This window comes from Pyrus communis, chromosome 12 (genome assembly GCF_041283825.1).
Source record: "Pyrus communis isolate YQ-2024b chromosome 12, ASM4128382v1, whole genome shotgun sequence".
In the NCBI taxonomy this organism is placed as follows: Eukaryota; Viridiplantae; Streptophyta; class Magnoliopsida; order Rosales; family Rosaceae; genus Pyrus; species Pyrus communis.
Genome location: NC_142576.1, coordinates 2,830,056 through 2,844,316, shown reverse-complemented (window position 1 = coordinate 2,844,316; position 14,261 = coordinate 2,830,056). Strand labels below are relative to the sequence as shown.

General features: G+C 35.9%; 1 protein-coding gene across 2 annotated transcripts; it reads right to left on the bottom strand.

The window, feature by feature from the left end:
* Positions 1-8,522: 8,522 nt before the first annotated feature.
* Positions 8,523-11,517, bottom strand: LOC137746174 (receptor-like protein EIX2). 2 transcript variants are annotated; one of them, XM_088681069.1, is made up of 2 exons: positions 11,203-11,517; positions 8,523-11,064 (listed from the first exon to the last, which is right to left on the bottom strand). In XM_088681069.1, exons 1-2 carry the CDS (start codon positions 11,495-11,497, stop codon positions 8,621-8,623), a joined length of 2,739 nt encoding a protein of 912 aa, XP_088537195.1. In that variant the 5' UTR covers positions 11,498-11,517; the 3' UTR covers positions 8,523-8,620. The 2 variants fall into 2 exon arrangements, with proteins under 2 accessions (XP_088537195.1, XP_088537194.1); XM_088681068.1 differs by having other exon boundaries at positions 8,524-11,517.
* Positions 11,518-14,261: the final 2,744 nt, after the last annotated feature.

The window sequence follows — 14,261 nt, the reverse complement described above, 5'->3', positions numbered from 1 at the left end:
AAGGGAGATTGCCAAAGCTGTTTCATCCAAGGACGCCAACATGCCTTGACACAAGATCGTCAAAGTGATGTCATCACTGCCTACCAGGGTTCCCTTCATCACTCAAATCATTATTAGTGTTGGAGTTTGAAACCCTCTTGTCCCACATTGGTCAATAGTATTTTTTCACAAGCCTTTATATAGGCTTATTCCCTTTTCTTAGTAATTAGAACTTGGACCATTTGGAAATGGATTGAAGGTTTGGGCCTTATGGTTGTGTGGATTAGGTTTGAATATAATATAGCCTAAATACAATTAATATTAATTAATCAAGACAAGGACCTTGGGGCCTTGAAATTTAAAATTAATCAGATTCATTAATTTTAATTTTCGGATTAAGTTTTTTAATTAATTTATTAATTAAAAAAATTAAAAAACGTTTTGATTAAAATACACAGCTATTAGAAAGAGTTGTACTTTTTGATTAAAAGACACAGCTATTAGAAAGAGTTGTGTGCTTTCAAATACTCTGAACAGGTATTTGAAAGGGTGTGAAACATCCTATATATTTACAATCACAGTATCCAAGTGAAAATCATTTCTTCTTCCTCCTTATCTTCTGTACAAAATTTCCAGAGAGTAAACACACAAAGCAATTCGCTAGAGTTCTATAATCCAGTGCGGATTGTAGAATTTGGTAGTTGTATCATGGTCGAGCAGACGTTGTAGAACCACAAGCACAAGAGTGGGACGGAAATACTGTTCGAATGACATAGCTTTTACGCTAGCCTCTACCTTCTGTGATCAAGTTAGTATCATTGTATTTTTATTAATTTATGTATTTATTGTATAATTTCATTCTGCACATCAAGTATATTTGGTAAATAAAATATTAGAATTTCAAGTTCTGTTTATTTCTGTTATTTTTGTTTATTTCTGAATTGTTCTAGAACAATTAGAACAATCCCGATCACTCTACCTACAACAGAGTCCGTCATGATGACCGCCGTCAAGGAGGATGAAGAAGTCCTGTTAACAGCGTCTGGAAATGTTTAACAAAAGGCCAAGGCTTACAAACTTGTCGAGGAAGGTGACAACATTCAATTCGATGGGCCTATCATGCGTGCAAAGGCCCGATCATTGGCAATCCACTTTCCCGAGAGTTCATATTCCCTTGAAGACAATCATGGAGGAAATGAATCTCTTCCCCAAAAAGAGATTCCCAGAGTAATGACTCAACTCCAAAGGTTGAAGATAGGTGAAGACGTCGAGTCTGGAGACATGTAAGTTCTGATGACCGGCGCATCAAACGCAGAAGAACAATTGCTGGAAATGCAACAGAAATTAGTGGAAAGAAAGCCTAAATGGCAGCTCTGGTGGCCAATAAAGAAGCAGAGATCGCAACCTCGGCCACTCAATTAGCCGCTCAAGTTAGCATGAATAATGCTGGTGTAAAAGAGAGACAAGGAAAGAAATGGAAGGAGAAAGTTTTGGTAGTCCGCTCACGCATCAAGATATCGACGTGATAATCGCTGAGAAGATCCGTGAATTCTAAATGTCTTTAACACCAAAATTAAAGCATGTTATGTGCCTGGACTCAAAGTGACACCAAAATTTTCCTGCAATGGGTTCTGTTTTCTGCAGGGAACAATCTAAGAATTAAAGCATGTTATGTGTCTATGCATCATAAGAACTAGTGAGAGTATGTAGATGTAAGTTATTAGTTTGAAATACAACACCCTTTGTATAAGTTGACCATTGATCATGCCCATTTTGTTCTCGAGTCAAGTGGATTTGAGGAGTTGGGTTCCATGTATTGGACTCATCCTTTGTGCTGGCTGTTAGAGTCTATTATGGTGGACCATTGTTTGCAGCTGCTACCCATGCTCGTGGTCTTGAGTTTCATCCTATTTTTGTTCTTGTTGATGTTTCTTTGTTTTTTCTTTGCGGGTTTAGGCCTTGTTCACCCCCCACTCCCCAAAAAAAAACCCCGGCTTGTTTTCTTTTATTATCGCTTTTAATCATTTAATAATTTTGGAGATAGGGGACGAGAGGGTCTTTCTTTCGGAGGAGTTGGTCCTTTTTAATAACTATAAGCGGGAAGGAAGTAGTCTACTCTGTAGTTGGTGGATATTCCCCGTCTTGGGTTCTTTCTAACCGCCTTATGCAGGTTTAAAGAGTAAAGCTACAAGTTTAGTCGATGACCAAGTCTTATGTGTAGTTTAACTTGTCTATTCCATTATCATCATTTCGTTTAAAAGTGCTAAAATTGTTATAAGTTGGATGAAAGAACCATACATTCAACATTTTTTCCGTTCTTGAGACAATTCTTTTATCAGTTGGATGTAACCAACCATTCCTAATTAGTTATTGTTCTTAGGCAAAATTGTAGATCTCGTTGTTTTCTTCAAGTCCATATATATGTTATGAGTCTAAAATTGACATGTCAAATGAAAGTAGCATCACTTTTTAATTAAATGGCGGTTAAAGAAAAAAAAAAACACTTTCTGCGGTTAATATAACACCAATCTAGTCCTCCGTTAGCGCACAAGACGGAATTTAATTCAAAAAGAGGAAGTGAATTCATTGAATGGTAGATTTGATTTTTTTCCTCCATTTGAGAGTGGGTTTTGTTTTGATTTCAGAAACTGGTGGAGTTCAGAAGACACAAGTCCTTCTTCAACATTTTTCTCACTTTAGGTGGGAAAGAGGGAGTATGATTTTTTCTCCTCCTTTTGTTCCCCCTTTTTTTCTCATTTTATTTGAACGATTATTGTTAAATTATGTCAATATTTTATATTAATTTTTATAAAAAAAGAAAGATAAAATAAAAAATGTAAGAAGATGGAATGAAATGAGATGAAAAGAAGAAATGAGAAAATCTTAATCCGGTAGACGAGCAAAAAGCTGCTGTGACTCCCCACTCCTCCAAGTCTCGATCATGTCAGAGGTGGGCTCATGTGCGTCATCCATGTTTGACTGTTATTGTCCCCCTTTGGATCCGAATCTAGCTAACCACAAAAGCTGAGAGGTTAAATTAAGTGAGTTTTAACGAAAAATCTGTAATATTGTTTATTTTAACGAAAAATTATATTTTTACATAAAATATCAAACCTAATACTATTTATTTTACCCTTTATTTTATCCTTATCATTAAAACTCAAAGTTTTCAAACCATTTTTATTAATTTACTTTTAAATTAAACTACTGAGACCACAAGTAGAAACGCCATCTCCAACTGGGATGGTTATAGGATTATAGGCCAAAGAATAGTCATTTTTGACACAAAATTCATCTCTAATAGAGGTCTGAGCCAAAAAACTTTGAAATCCACAAGGTCAAAATACAGCCACATGGCCAACGGGCTTGCCATTCTTAGCCAGCCAGCTAGCCCGTTCAATTGGTCCATCTAGATTTTTTTCTTCTTCTTTTTAAGACGAAATTTAAAAAAAAAATTTAATTCTAATTTTCTTCGATAAATATCTAAGATATTTCTACACAATTTATCATATCTTTTTCACCCTTTCATACTATCTCACCTCATTTTATTTCAATTCTTCACATTTTATTCACCTCAAACACTCTTTTCTACACACCACTCTCTTACCTCTTCCAATAATCTTTCCTTTAACTTTTTCAATAATTTTCAAATGGTCACATCTTCAAGTGGCAGCTAAAATTTGTAAGGAGACTTATTCATTTGGCGACAAGTGACACTCAAAATATGTCAGGAGACTTATTTTAATATGATAGTTTAATTCAATTAACTAATAAAATTAAAGAACAAACTTAAAATAATAAATTATTGAGGGAGCTAAAAAATAGGCTCATTAGGTTGGAGATGTTATATAAATATGGTCTGGTACTGTTCATTAAAAAATAATTTCTTGCATTGCTATAATCTGGACGAGGGCTAAACATAACCCCTTCGATTAGAGATGCCTTACTATCATGTTCACGAACCGAACTGTTTTTCTTCAAACCAGAACTTGTAAGGCACATTCGTTATTAGTTCCAAGTCCCTTGCCAATACCTTAGTGAGTGACTATTGCGAAAATTAAACTAATCAAAATTAGTCCAATTTAGTTTCAAATTTTATGATTGCAAGTGTATGAATCATCAAACTAAACTTTATGCTCGAAAGTGTATGAATTGTTCTACACTGTACACTTTATATCATCCCACATAAATCAATCTAATTCTCATCGTCAAACTCAATTCAATTTGCAACTTAGTTTTAGCAAATGTTCAACCTCATTGCTAGTCAAATTCTCCTAACTCATGTAATATCTATACCATATGGATTATTACATATATTTCAATATAAACTCTTCATGGCATCTCAATTAGTTTAATATAACAAAATTCATCATAATCGATGAGAATTTATATAAAAACTACACAAATCCTAGAGAATGGCATTTACTAAGTAAGTCGTGGTATCCATTTGCAAGACCTCTAACTCAAGTTGAAAACATGGCATTTGCACAACTTGCATCAAATTACTAAGTAAAAATCAAGATGGTATCTAATACTAAAACCTAGCATATAAACACATCAAAAGATACTCGATGAACTTGAAAATAATCCACGTCAGATTCTAAGCAATCATGGTCATGGCTACATGTAGCCCTAGCTAAGAAAAAATAGTTCTGAAACATCATGTAAAACATTTCAAACAATCATGAAAACAAGAAATTTAAAGTTCAGAAAACCCTAAAATTCTCCTTTCTCTGCTGCACCTTGCCGCTGCTCTCTGTACAGTTGAATATCCTCTTCATTTGCCACACCCAATCCTTCTGGGCCGCGGGTTTGTTGTCTCCATTTTAGTGTCTCCTCTCTAACTTTTTGGCACTTTTTGCCACAGCATTACTGATTATGTCTGTGGAGATACGGGTTAAGACGATTTCAATTATTGGCCGCAACCCACTTCTCTGATTTGAAGAGCGAGGAAGAAAGAGAAAGGGCAAAGAGATCAGCTTCGCTGTCGATGAGGAGCTTTGCGCCGAAGGGTCGGACTGGTTAAGGGTATGTGGTCGTGGGGTTCGGGGGATGCTATTGTTTTTCTTTAATCCTAGTTTTTATTGGAAGTTTTAACGAAAAGCTCACGGTACTATTCACTTCAACGAAAAATCATATTTTTATCATAAAAGTCAATTCTGGTACTATTCACTTTATCATTTATTTTGTCTTTATCATTAAAACTCAAAGTTTTCAAACTATTTTCATTAGTTTTTTTTTTTGTTTTTTAATTTTTTAATTCTAACACTGTTAAATCGTGTTAAGTTGAAGCACATGTGTCACAAAGTTAGAAATGAGACATTATGGAGACACTAGTTTAGGGACAAAAGACCCCTGGCCATCCTTTTGTATTGCTGCCAAAGACTCTCCTAATGTGCAGGATAGAAAGCCCTTCACACCAACGCCCATAAGAGCACATCCACCAGTCAGTGAAAAGCAAAGGTATGTAAGTTTCCCTTACTATTCATTTTGAATAGTACTTGCCTTTGTGCAACTTCATCCATCTAAAAAGGGTAAGGGCAAAGGCAAGTACCATTCACAAATATTTTTATCATTTTTGTGCTTAGAAAATAAAACGATCGTTTAATTCTAATAAATTATTTCAAATGTAAGGCAAAAGCTTAACATTACCTTAAATTTTTTTTTTATCGTTGAAACATAGTTGGGTATTGATAGAATAATATTAAATATAATTTTTTTTTTTTTGTAATTTTTGTACATTTCCTAACCGTTGATTTTCAACTCATCTGAAATCGATGCCCCAGAGCGCGCCACGTGTCTAACGATAACATTTTCAAATCTTTTACCGTTGGAAGTTTAACGGCCCAGATCTTCTAGTTGTTGGAAATTCACAGTTTTCATTTGGCCATGTGTCCCAGCCGTTGAAAAAGTCTGAGTGCTTTGTTGTACTGAGCCTCATCACTGCAGTGTTGTCGGCCACTCTCCTTTGCTCATGGTGTGTTACATACGCCAGATATAAAAAATAATAAAATAGTGGCTAACGTCAGCCTTCCGCTGGGGAGTTGCACGGGCTTGAGAAGCTCGGGCTTTTGGGCGGGCAATAGTTGGCCCACCACTTGCCCTTGATTTTATGGACTGCTGGAAGGGTTTTTTGGGCTAGAGGGCAACATTTTTGCCTTTGTCCTTACCTTCACACCAACGCCCATAAGTAGCACGTGTTTGTGAGACTCGTGCTTTGACGTGTTGTCATCATGGTTGCTCTGCAACTTACACATGGTGACCTTGTTTTTGGAACTGGATCTCCTCCAGATCTCAATAATTTGAGCCTAATGATCAATGAATTCGGGGCGTTGAAATTTGATCCAACAGCTACAAATAGGTGGCCCCTCTAAAAGTTATAATAATTGTAGTCATTAGATCAAATTTCAACTCCCCAGATTCATTGATTAGTGGGCTCAGATTATTAGGATCTGGAGGGGATCCGGTTCCCTTGTTTTCCACTGAAAATTGGATTGGGTCCTACCCAACTTAGTCTTTATGTAGTCCTCACACGTGCGGGTTTCTTTGAGATCCGGCAAGTCACTATACTTGGGATATTTTGCGGGTCTCTGTTTCTGCCCATTGAAAGCCTTTGTCCCTATATTTAAAGTTAGGCTAAATAGCCAAAATGGTTCATGAGATTTGCATAATCAATAGAAATGGTCTCTGAAATTGAAAATCAATAGAAATGGTCTTTAAGATTGTCCACCATTCATGATTTTGGTTATTCCGTTAAAAACTCTTTGGGCAATTTTCAAAGCTTCGTAACTTAATCGATTATTAACCAAATCCGATCCATAATATATCAAAATGAAGATAGGAAAGTGCAGAACAAGATTGTATCTATTTGGAAGCCCAGTGGTTGTCGGAGATGGCCGGAAAATAGCCTGAAAGGTGACTGGTCTGCGGGAAAACTGGAAAACTTGCTGGAAACTGGGTAAATTTTAAACATTCATAACTTCTTCAATACTCAACGAAGTTGAGTGATTCAAAAACGAAAATCATTCTTCTTGACGAGACGAAGATAATGGTACATTTCTCGATGGCTTACTCGCCATGATTTGGCCGGAAAACGGCTAGAAATTGGCTAACCATTTTCGAGTTAGCCACTTTCGAGCCTTTTTTCGGCCAAACCACGATGAGTTAGCTGTCAAAAAGATACCATTCTCTTAGTCTCATCAATAAGTATGATTTTTGTTTTTGAATCACTCGATTGCGTTGAGTATTGAAGAAGTTATGAACGTTTAAAATTTATCCAGTCTCCGGCGAGTTTTCCAGTTTTTCCGCGGACCAGTCACCTTTCATGCTATTTTTTGCCCATCTCCGGCAACCATTGGGCTTCCAAATAGTATAATCTTATTCTACACTTTCCTATCTTCATTTTGATATATTATGAGTCAAATTTGGTTAAGAATCGATTGAATTACGAAATTTTGAAAATTGCCCAAAGAGTTTTTAATGGAAGGACCAAAATCATGCATGGTGGACAATCTTAGTGACCATTTTTATTGATTTTCAATCTCAAGGACCATTTATATTGATTATGTGAATCTTAGGGACCATTTTGGCTATTTAGCCTTAACGTTATATGGTTGTAAGGACTACATTTAGGATCCCCATTGAAACGCTCTTAAGGAATGTCTAAGCTCCAGCAACTCCAATTGACTAGAAATTAAATAAATGATATAAAACCTCCATCTCATTCCACTAGCCCCAAAAATATAAAAACATGTAATTATAATTCACACCAGCAATTGTACACACATGCTTATTAAAATCTTAAAAACAAAATTTACAAACAGAGAAAATATAAAATAGTCGTTAAAATTTTTTGGTAACGACCTTCGAACAGTTTTTTGTCGTTGAAGAGGTTGTTCATATCTTTAGCGACTGTTTCTGAATAACTATTTTGTCACTAAATGTTTATTTTATTTGAGAGAAAAATAATAAAAACCTGATTGTGAGGTTTTGGAAAAACAGTAAAATTATTTTGTGTTTAATTTACTTTATTGCCCATAACTTTTAATTATTACTACCAATTATAATAACTATGTACTCATCAGTGACTGTTGATAGAGTTGAAGTTGCTAGCGTGATAGCTAGTCTGTTGGAGCTGCAATTTTCTAAAGTTTTAGTTAAAAATTACCAAACAAGCTAATTTAGCGAGTTTGTTGAAGAAGCTCTTAGGAGCACATATTTTCGTCAAGATTGGGATTTAACAAGGCGCATTAGTTGTGCTCGAAGTTTTGGATCAATAATTAATGGTGAGTTTATCAAACAAAAGAGACATCTCCTCAATGATTACAGATGGTCAGGAACTTCAGCAATTCTCCAAAGAAGGAAGCAAATGGCTCATGCAGCATATATGCTTAAGAAAATTGCATATCTGCGAGAGAGATCATAATTAAACTCATCTAACTTAAGGTTATATATATATAGTTCTTCATGACTCATATTTGGAATTTATAAAGTAAATCTTACATTTTTATGCCGGAAAAGAAAAACGAAGGAAAAGATAAAATAAATTGTCACAAAGAAGCATACAACAGAGTAACATTCTACCTACATAGCAAAAAAATAGAAACGAACCACACAAACTCGCTCTATCTGCACAAAATAGTTAATAACGTTCAACGATTGCAGCATAGAGCTTCTTCACAATGCGATTTTGGAATTGACACAATGCATTGCTCCATGGCACATTAGATAACAATGAACCAAGAACAATCCAAAATCCTAATGCAAATCCAAGCCCCAAGCTCAGATAGAACCCACCGTCTTCAAGTAAATGACCTTCTCGGTGCTTCTCATCACCTGCTGGTGGCATGGCCTCATTTGTATTGCAGCGCTCTTCCAATGGAGGTCCGCAAAGTTTATTACCAACAAAACTAGACAGATCAAAGCTCTGGAGTTGAGTGCTTTTCGGAATCGGCCCAATCAGATTGTTATAGGACAAATTCAGATAATTGAGAAATGTCAAATTTGAGATGCTTGGAGAAATTTCACCAAAAAGTTGGTTTACAGACAAATCAAGCGATTCTAACGATCCCATATCACCGATCTTTGAAGGGATCCTTCCAGTTAGAAGATTATCAGATAAATTCAATGTTTGTATGCCATCGAGGCTGGCCATCTCTTCAGGGATTTCTCCAGATAACATGTTGCTTGAAAGGTCCAGAGTAACTACCAACCCAAGCTTTGTGTCATATTTCACTTCTCTGCCCTTGATCACAAATACTACATTCTCCATGTATGTCTCCTCAAAATAATCAAAACCATCAAAACGATCAAACTCAACACTGAAAACTCCAATACGGGTAAATCCGCTAGCACCTAAAGAGGTAGTGGCCATGGATGACAAATTTTGAAAACATCTTGGTATTGTTCCTGAGAGATTGTTATGCGCAAGGTCCAAAATTTGGAGAGATGTGAGACTACAGAGTTCATCTGGAATGGCGCCATGGAACTTATTTGAATGAAGACTAAGAACTACCAATCTTTGGCCGAACCATATTGGAATGCTTCCAACGAACTTGTTTCCACCAAGGTCAAGAAGTACCAACTTTTCACAGTTTTGTAAGGACACCGGTAATTCTCCAGATAGGTTATTATTTCGCAAGTGCAATGATCGAAGGGAAAGTAAGTCTCCAATAGAGCTTGGAATTTTCCCCATCAAATTGTTGTTTTCTAAGTTCACAGCTGTCAAATTTCGCCAGAGTAACCAACATTCAGGAATTTCTCCAGTGAGGAGATTGTTGCCAAGATGAAGAAGTTGAAGGTATTTAGGTACTTCACTCCTATCACAAAAGAAGTGAGAGAGAGTTCCCGAAAATGATGAATTGGAAAGATCTAGTGTAGTCACTGAAGAAGACACAAGAGGCAATGAACCGTTGAACTGGTTAGATCCTAAGTCAATTACAACCTTTGACATAAAGGGATCAAAATGCTTTTGTTTTGGCCAGTTGGCGGAAACTATGTTTGGAACCTCCCCAGATAACTGATTATGCGAAAGATCCACAAAGGTATATGAAATTATGTTGTGTTGGTTTTCACCATGCGAAGAAATGTTCCACAACCAAGGCGAAATGGTACCTGAAATTCCTGTATTGGACATGTTAAGACTGGACAAATGTTTTTGACTCTTAAGCCACCCAGGCAACTCTGATGGGTATAGACACCAAGAACCTAAACTCAAGATCGAAAGTTGAAAAGGAGGAACCCAGTTTGGGCTGGTTTTAAGAGTCAAGGAGTTCTCATGTGCAGAAAAGATATTCAATCTTGTAAGAGTAGCAAAATGAACTTTAGAGACAACACCCTCGAATGAATTGGTATGAATGACCAGATCCTCTAAGTGTAATAGATTTCCTAAGGACATTGGAATGGGGCCTGATATTGAATTCCTTGAAAGAACAAGATAGCGTAAATTTGTAAGACTTCCTAGTTGATCAGATAAATGACCTGAAAAATTATTCTGCGAAAGATATAAATTATCTATTTGACCAGAACTACACCGAGACAAACTTTCAAAGATTTTTGATACCCTCCCTCTAAAATTGTTCAAATGTAGATCAACAAAAGTCAACTTACAAAGATTTCCCAATGAATTTGGGATTTCCCCTTCAAGCTGATTTCTACCTAAGTTAAGATAAACAAGCGCTGTCAAGTTTCCAAGGGAACTCGAAATGTCACCTTGGAAAGCATTGAGAGAAAGATCTAGGAACTCAAGATGGCCCAAACTGTACAACCATTTAGGTATGGTATAGTTGAAATGGTTCAAGGGTAGATCAAGAACTTTAAGACTAGTCAAGTTTGCAATACCACTTGGTATGTGATAAAGTTCGCAGCTAGACAAATGTAACTCCACCAGTAGAGAAGGGAGTGTGTTTACTTGTAACCAATGAGATGCGTTGGTAAGATCTACATAACTCATGTCCAGATGTTTCAAGAGAGAAAGACCAGAGAGCCATTCGAGATTCTCGACCATCAAATCAAAGTTGTAAGAAAGGTCGAGATAACGTAGACTCGAGATATTTCCCAATTGATGAGGAATGGTTCCCTCGAACCCTGCATGCGAGAGGTTAAGATATCTTAAACCTTTAATAGAACGTAGAAAGCTAGGAATCTGTAGCCCTTCAAAATTATTGTAGCTTAAGTCCAAGTAGCTGAGATGCTTTAAATTGTGCAGAGAAGGATTTATCTTACCACTCAACCCATGTGTCTCACCAGTCACTTGATCATAATAACCAGCAAGGTGGAGCTCACAGACATGACCGGTTAAATTATCGCAGGCAACAACGGTCCAGTTGCAGCAATTGCCTTCACCAACCCAAGAGGGAAGCAGATTTGAGGGATCATCAATATCTTTCTTGAACATAAGAAGTGTTTGTCTGTCATTTTCTTTGCAAGGCACATTCTGGTTTCCTTTGCATAAGCTAACTGTGATAGACGCGATGCATAAAAACGTGACTAGTGAAACAACTCTCATGACTCTCTCCATAGATATCAAGTGATCGATGTGAGTAATGAGTACTTTAGAGTGCTATATATACACATTAGTAAGAGTATAGGGCCAACCTTTTATATTAATCATTTTCGCAAACCTTACTTCGAGATCTCAAGACTTACAATATATACGTAAATACATATATAAATTATAAAAAATAAAAAAATTGCATTACAAGCTATATTATTATTCTAAGCTAAACTACGAGAAATGAGAATGAATTAAATGTGGAACGCGGTGGAACAAGGAGAAAGACCTTATTCATCAAAGCAATCCATCAATTGCATATATAAGTATATATCTCATAATATTTTGTAGCTCTCTCTTCTTTCTTTTTTTTTTTTTTTTTTTTTTTTTTCTAGTGAAAAATATAATTTTATGAAAACAGCTTCATTTTTCTCCATCCATGCCCATTAGGATGGTAGACAAAGTCGTTATGGAAAAATTGCATGTCAATCAAGAGATATAAGACACCAAGGTCGGTCCATCCCCAAGACTAATTACAGGCAGTGATGGTTCAAATTTCAACCCCAAAAGAAAAGTCATCTAGAAGACAAATCATGTATCAGACTGGTGCCTACACTTAATTAGTATTATATAGGAATTTTTGAGGGAAGTGATCTCCATTTTTGTTAAAAAAATGGAAAGTGTTAACTTGTGTTGACCCTTGTGTCGAGACACTATGACGGATTAGCTGAGTATGTTCTTATAGTGCTCATTAATACGAACAAGTGGACGCAAAAAAAATATAATTTGAAGTTAAAACGAAAATTCTACGGATCATTAAATTTGAGGTATTTTTGGTAATTTTATCCATTTATGAAGAATTCTATAGGATTGTTTTGGGTTCACAGGGATCCACATGAAATTATTTTTATTCTTTTTATTTCTCTCTTTGGATGATCTCCACCTCATCGACTCTTCCCCTCTCGGTCACACACACAGTCTAACACCTCTCAATATTCTCATAATATTCCGTAGCTCTCATTTTTTTTTTTCCAGTGAAAAATATAATTTTATGAAAAGAGCTTCATTTTTCTCCATCCATCCCCACTCGGATGGTAGACAAAGTCGTTACGAAAAAATTGCATGTCAGTCAAGAGATATAAGACAACAAGGTCGGTCCATCCCCAAGACTAATTCCAGGCAGTGATTGTTCAAATTTCAACCCCAAAGAAAAGTCATCTGGAAGACAAATCATGTATCAGACCGGTGCCTACACTTAATTAGTATTATATAGGACTATTAAGGAAGGAGATCTCTATTGTTGTTAAAAAAAATAGAAATTAGTTATAGGGTTTACATCACATCGAACTTTAACGATCCGAATCGTTTATTTTTCAAGTTGCACCTCATAGATCATTCTTACAAAATATTAGCCAAATTGGAAAATTTTAAACATCTAATTGGATTCAAATAAATTAACGAATACTTTTTTATATAAGAAACAATGAATTCGGATTGAATTGAATTTTTGTAAGGATGATTTATGAATCAATACTTACAAAATAGGCATTTCGAATTGTTGAAATTCGATGTGAAGTGAATCCCATACTTAATCTCCATTTTTTGAAAAATATAAGAATCCATTTTCATAAAGGGCCTGAGTATTAAAAACCATTTTTAAGAAGAGAATTGAACTGTTGACTGACAAAGTATTCTTGAGATCGAAGGATTTATTTGTTTTCAGTGGAGATTAGTTCATCATCAAACTTTTTTATTAAATATATCTTGGTCGGTTTGAAAATTGTCCACGCTGCATTGAAGATAACAACTACCCTTCCTTTGAAAATAAAATAACATTCATCACTTCTTCATCATTCATATCTTTCAGGTAAACACTGTTCCTCCCTAATTTATAGGTCAGTCAAGAGGAGAGAAAAAAACAAGATGTTTGTGTAGACATGTAAATTTCATTGCATACAAATAATGCATTACAAGGCTCTACGTGACATATAACTCATCATAAATGAACAAGTCATCAATAACATGTGACACAGATCAAGCAAGGGAAGAATAAAACTTCCCCAAAATTCGGCAAAAGGGGGAATCTCTCCTTAAACTTGGCAAGGGATCCAAAGTGCTCCTAAAACCGAAAAGCAAGCTAAAGCATCTTCATAAAACAAACAAAAATTGAAGATTGCTCACAAAATAGGCAACAAGCCCTATAGATTTCGGGCAAGCAAGGGAAAGTGGCTGAAATTAAGACACAAAACATGTCTAAATTCTCCGATGGACGAATCAAGACGCAAATCAAAGCCAAATCCATCCAAAGGCAAGTTTTGAGAAGTCTATAAATACAAGATCCTCATACACACAAAAAGGTTGACAATTTTCTACCTTCAAGGTCGAAATTCTCACATTGAGAAGAACCTCTGCACAAATCTTTGAAGACTAATACGTTGTCAAAACTCTCTTTGAAGAATGTACAACCAAAGTTGAAGCTTTCTTTAGACCAAAGTCGAAACATTCCCTTGAAGAATCAACAAACACTTATGCCGATTCCTTCAAGATTTTGTTACAAGCTTAAAACTTGTAACGACGTTCGATTCAAGATCAAGTTGCCAAGACCCTTGAATCAACAAAAGCTGACATCCACATCATCTTTGCCGTAGCCCTAAACCTGAGGTGAAGACTATCCACGCATTATTTCAAGCTCAAAACTTGAAGCAATCGTTCAATCGTTCGTCCGAGATCAAGTTATTGATCGACAATCAACCATGTACATCACATTTGAAGATTGAATCAAAGGAAAAGT

What these genes read in the sequence shown, in the direction of transcription:
- LOC137746174 (XM_088681068.1), bottom strand. Translation starts at nt 11,497, where the DNA reads ATGGAGAGAGTCATGAGAGTTGTTTCACTAGTCACGTTTTTATGCATC.